This window comes from Austrofundulus limnaeus, unplaced genomic scaffold (genome assembly GCF_001266775.1).
Source record: "Austrofundulus limnaeus strain Quisiro unplaced genomic scaffold, Austrofundulus_limnaeus-1.0 Scaffold169, whole genome shotgun sequence".
NCBI lineage: Eukaryota > Metazoa > Chordata > Actinopteri > Cyprinodontiformes > Rivulidae > Austrofundulus > Austrofundulus limnaeus.
In genome coordinates this window covers 711,899-717,693 of record NW_013952571.1, presented here as the reverse complement: position 1 = coordinate 717,693, position 5,795 = coordinate 711,899, and the positions used below count along the sequence as shown (strand labels likewise).

Sequence of the window (5,795 nt, the reverse complement as noted above, 5' to 3'; positions counted from 1 at the left end):
ACTCCAATTGGCATTTGAGTCACCTGCTGCCCGGCTGTTCTCCGGAGAGAAACAGCTCCGTCCTGCTGCTTCGGCATCCAGCAAGAAACTCCTTCTGCCTGTGTCTCAAGGCGTACGTGTTAGTCAGTCAGAGTTGACTGATAAGCCAGAGTCAGAAAGGAAAAGGAGAGATAAGAGTTTTGCCAGCTGTAAGTGAAGGTCACTTCCCTGCTTCTGTTTTAACAGACATTATAAAGTATCTTCTCTGCTCCTTTTTGCTGGGCTGTAAAAGAAACCACTGTGAACATTTATCATGATTAATTAAACCTTCTGCTTAAATAATCACCTGAACTTGTGTCCATATAAATGTAMGATTTTCTTAAGAAAACTCAAAATTATATTACTGATGTTTCAGTAAAATAAAAACAGTGATTTATAAAAACACAGTGAAAACATGGTGATAATTTTCTGTGCTTCTATACCATTCATTACTCTTTTTAGGCACAATAATAGAATAGAAGTGATTCTATATTCTTTGTGACATGTCATTATTATGATTAACAGATGCGTAAACATTCTTAGTTAAACAATAAATGAATCATGAACAGAAAAGATTGTTTCTGTTAATATCTGATTAGCACTACAACAGTCTTAAGTTCTCTGCTGTCATCTATGAATGACTTGTTCCAAAAGTCCATTCCTCCTCAGAATGTCCTGGTTCCCCAACATTAGACGTGGGCATTGTTAATACARGCAACATCTGAGCTGACATGGCCTCATTATTTTGTCTCTCATAGTGTAACTAAGGTTTATTTATTTATTTACTTACAGTTATTTAACCAGRCAAGTCCCATTGAGATCTCAGATCTCTTTTTCAAGGGCWGCCTGGGCCTGAAGRCAACGTATTGTACATGTTTTTGGGGGTGGGGGAAACTGGAGTACCYGGAGAAAACCCACATAAAGACCCCAGGTCCAAACCAGGGATCGAGCCCAGGACCTTCTTGCTGTGAGGCGTYGGTGCTARCCTGTGAGCTGTYGTGCACTCACTCATTCAYGAACTCCGGTGGGCTGGCGCATAGGGCGACGATGAAACTAAACCAAGCATGTCTGTCTCTGGCAAATGTCTCCAGGTTCCCCCAGGTCTTGTTCTGTACTGCGGCCTCGGCCTCCAATGTTCTCCRCCTCATTGTCCTTGGTTGACCTCGCTTCCGTTTGCCTTCTGGGGTCTACCTCAGCACCGTTCTCATCAGGTTGTCGGGCTCCCTCCTCAGCACATTACTAACCAATCACCATSTTCTTCTCATGATGAATGTCAACAACTCCTCCTGTCTGAGCCATCTTCAGCAGGTCCTGATTGCTGATCTCTTCAGGCCAGAAGATCCTGCAGATTTTACGTAGGCAGGTGGTGTGGAAGGTCAAYAGTTTAGCTTMATCTCTTTGCGTCAACCTCCAGCATTCAGAACCATATAAAAGCACAGGCAGGACACAGGTTCTGTAGATCTTAACCTTGGAGCACCTGTTATACTRTTTGGATCGCCACACTGGTGTGAGCTGTGCAAAAGCGCTCCTGGCCTTAATGAGTCTTCTCTGTGTGTCTTCTCCCGCACCTCCTTCTACACACACAATGCTTCCAAGATACAGGAAGACAGGAAGGATGTTACTACATCCACTGTCTCCCCTTTTACTGTCACTCACTTGGAGGTTGGCACCACGATTCAAATCCCTGAACCACTGATATCCCTGCACCAAAGCCACATGTCCTAGTCACTGTGCCAACTCTCAACTATATATAACTTTCTCTTTTGATATTATCCTCATGTTAATAAAAGGTAATTTGTTTAAATTTATGACAGGCATTACAAGAGAGATAAGATAAGGTAAAATAAAACTTTATTGATCCCACCGTGGGGAAATTTGCACATCTATTTTTAGGTGTTAAATATTTGTCTACATGTAGCATAGCTACATGTATCAGTAAATGTTTCCTTAAAAAACACACACATAGTTCTCAAATGGATCTAATTAATTTTACTTGTGAGTGAAAGAGCTTTATTTAGACAGGATGAAGAGACATGTGAAAGAGGCTGCTCTACCTCCCCGTAGTGCCTCTCCTCAGATGGGTAGCTGACGTAAGGAGAGTAGGACAACATGTCAGGTCTGTCGATGTTATAGATCGCCTTGGTTTTTGGAAGGGCTGCCAGGTCCTTGTAGTCCAGCATCTCCTCTCCCAGTTTGGCCTAAAAACAAGAGAATATTTAGCACCCACATTCATGAGTCAAGGTGAACAATATAAACATGGATGCATTTCGTCTACAGCGCAAAATGTCCACAATGCTCCACAAACTGTGGCAGGCTTCGAAGGTGGCCTAAAAACCTTTCTTTTTACAGTGTTTTTCTATTTAGCATTTTTACTGAATTCTTATTAGTTAATGTGCTTTGCTTTCTGCTGTGGATTACCTTGCCCCCTCATCTTATGGCTCCACAGACTGTGGCAGGCTTCAAAACAGGCCTGGAAACCTTCTTTTTATTTAGTGTTCTTATTGATTTTCTTTAATTAATGTGTTTTTATTTTAAACTTTTTAACATGAAAAGTGTATTTCATTCTATTTGTATTGTTGCTATTGTATTTGATTGTAGCACTTTGGGATTTTTTTTTCTAAAATGTAAAGTGCGTTATAAATAAAATTCATTATTATTATTATTATTATTAAAATGTTGGGTGGAGTTGGGTCAGTCTTACATAGATGACTCTGTTAGGAGAGCCGGAGGCACTGGAAGCTGGCACTGAAGTGATGCTTTCAGAGGAAGTCCGGGTCACCTGGAACACACAACAAACATAGTTACACACACACACACACTGCAGATGTTCTATCAGTGAAGCTCAGCTGGTTGTGGACAGCTGTTGTTAGAGCACACTCTGAGTTTGCAGTRTCATCATATCCATACTCCACACAAAGACAAACAAAAAGTCCTGCTCTCTCTTCTCGGTGTTCAGGCTGTTTGTTCAGTAGATATTAATAGTCCTTTCTTGCTTATTAATCTGTCTACTGATTTATCAGAGCCATCAACAGGACATCAGTCAGYGGTCTACAGCAGAAACCATCGGACACATGTCAGCCCACAGAACACAAATGAGAACATGTGGCTCAGTTAGAATCAACCCATGCAGAAGAGGGACATTCAGGAACACCGACCTGGTGCTCAGGAACATTGCTGAGCTGTATCCGGACCTGCTTCTGAACAGAGAGGAGTGACGATTATGAACGCATTGACGAGATGAAGGAAGGGCATATGGGTTGTAATAACAATAGTAACACTTCTACTACATGTACACTGAACAGTCTGAATTGAATTTGTTTTCTAGAAATCTAATCTTGGTCTGGTCACCCGTCATCACAGTAACACAAAGWGACAAAAAATAAACAATTATTCTCACATTCACTCATAACTATTCATAATTTAGAACAGTTTATAAACCTGACATGCATGAATTTATATCTCTAAGTTTATGATTAATTGGTGGTTACATTAACTTTCTGTATAATATGAATTCTATCTGATTATTTTAAACAAATCAATGATAAATCTAATAAAATAATAATTAGAAATATAATAAAGAGGAATTAGTCTTACTTTTGTAGACACTCAAAGATGCTTTACAATTTTCATGTATTATTCAGTCATACACACATTCACACACTGATGGTGGTAAGCTATAATTGTAGCCACAGCTGTCCTGGGGCACACTGACAGAGGTGGGGCTGCCATGCTGCAGTTCCACCRGACCCTTTGACCACCATCATCAGACAAGGTGGGTGAAGTGTCTTCCCCAAGGACACAAGGACAAAGACAGATTCAAAAGTCATTATTATTCCTTCCCTCCACAGAATCGCCACCTTAATGTGGTGGAGGAGCCACTTTTTTCAGGTTCTGGCAGTTGACCAATGACCCGGCCCACTCSGTCTAGGACACACAGCCAATGTTCCTTCCTGGACTGTTTGGGTAAAAACGGAATCTTTAAGTTCAATTTTGACCCACCTTACTTTTCTCCTCCTGCTTAGCTGCTTGTCTGCATGGAGGATGCCAAATGGACGATCCTGAAGACCCAAAGAGACAAAGACAGAACCTGTGACACCTTGAAAGTCAGAAAAAAGCCAAGTATTTTCCAGACAATCCTGTGATGTTCGTGACTCGCTATGTCAACAGATTCTTAGCTAATGTCAGTGAGCTAATGCTATTTTTGAATTTACTTGAACATGGTTCAGTCCTTTAGTGCAGTGGTTCCCAACTCTGGTCCTCAAGAGCCCATATCCAGCATGTTTTACTTGTTTCCCTGCTATTCAGCAGGTCTTCAGAAGATTGTTAATCMCTCATTCATTCAAACCAGGTGTGTCAAATCAGGGAAACATCTRAAYATGCAGGAAAGGAGTCCTTGGCTGTGTCCAACGCTGGACCGGGTCCTCTGAAGGCCGAATTCGTCGGCCGCATAMGTCACAGCGCTGCGACAAAGRCCRTCCAAAACCGAAGACTCCTCTGATGCGGCMGACAAATGCGTCCTTCCTTTGCCCTGAATTGAAGGACTGGTCCGATAGATCCTTCCCGGCCCAGCATTTCCCATAATGCATTGCGGCCCGACTGGAGTTTTTTTTATGCTAGTAATGGCGGACGAAGCGAGAGAAAAGAATACGTTTTAAATAAAAATATGGCGATATAAAAAGGACCAGGGTTGAGAATCACTGCATTAACTTGTGTTATYTGATTTATTATTTACAAATAAATGGCAAACATTCAATGGCTTCGAGAGGCAACACTAAAAAACCTAAAACTGTCAATATTACATTTTGAAAATGTCTCATCAATCTCAGAGAAGCTCTTGAGGTGTTGGTCAACATTTAAAGCAGCGATTTTTAGATGTTTCCCTGATTTGACACACMTGGTTTGAAWGACTGAGTCATTAACAATCTTCTGAAGACCTGCTGAATAGCAGRGAAACACGTAAAACATGCTGGATAGGGGWMMTTGACGACCAGGGTTGGGAACCACTGCTTTAGTCATTTGGTTGATGCTTATGGTTTAGGTTGGACCCAGAAGTTGACATTTTCAAGTTCCACATTAAAAAAACAACTAGAACACCTCCTGAAGTTAAAAATCTGATTTGGAAAGTYACACATGATTCCTGAACAACCTCACCTCACAATTCAATATGGCTGTCTTCATGTCAAAACCTGCAGTTTCCAACTCTTAGTTTGTACTTTCCCCACAGTACTGTAGTACTTACATTAGGAAACATGTTGCTACAGACACACTGTTCCTGACTTGTTCAGAAGACCGTAGGGTTTTTTTTCTCAAAGAAGTTTTGTAAAAAGAAAATATTAACTTAAAACATAAAACAAGATTTTAATATTTAACAACAAGCTTTTAGCATATGTTTTTGTGTACAAAGATACTGGAAGTATGTGYATTAATATATTACACTGAATTAGCAGTGGGTCTTTAGCAGAAAAATATATAAATAAAAACTAGCAAAAAAGGTACACATTAGTAGAAATGATGRCAATAAAGAAAAATGGCACTCACCTTGCAGATACATTTCCTCTCCTTCTGCAAACATCTGCTCACAGCGGGCACACCGGGCACATGAGGGGTGGTAATGCTTCTCTCCAGCCTGTTGAAAACAAAAGGTATTTTTAGGGATTTCTAAAAAAAAAAAAACAATCAAGTGTGTTAGGATCTCAAATTATAACAATTGCCGCGCTAATATTTATATGGAGAATACATGGCATTAGCTCCAGAGCAACAAAAATAAATAAATAAAT

General features: G+C 40.4%; 1 protein-coding gene across 1 annotated transcript in view; it reads right to left on the bottom strand.

Annotated features, from left to right (window-relative positions):
- The window catches only part of ablim2 (actin binding LIM protein family, member 2), a gene marked incomplete in the record, with an annotated part of 95,611 nt that overhangs the window by 26,996 nt on the left and 62,820 nt on the right, over positions 1 to 5,795 (bottom strand). The window contains 5 exon segments of the mRNA XM_014017478.1: positions 2,073 to 2,216; positions 2,720 to 2,797; positions 3,174 to 3,215; positions 4,018 to 4,076; positions 5,557 to 5,644. Of these exon segments, the coding sequence (XP_013872932.1) occupies positions 2,073 to 2,216; positions 2,720 to 2,797; positions 3,174 to 3,215; positions 4,018 to 4,076; positions 5,557 to 5,644 (411 nt within the window).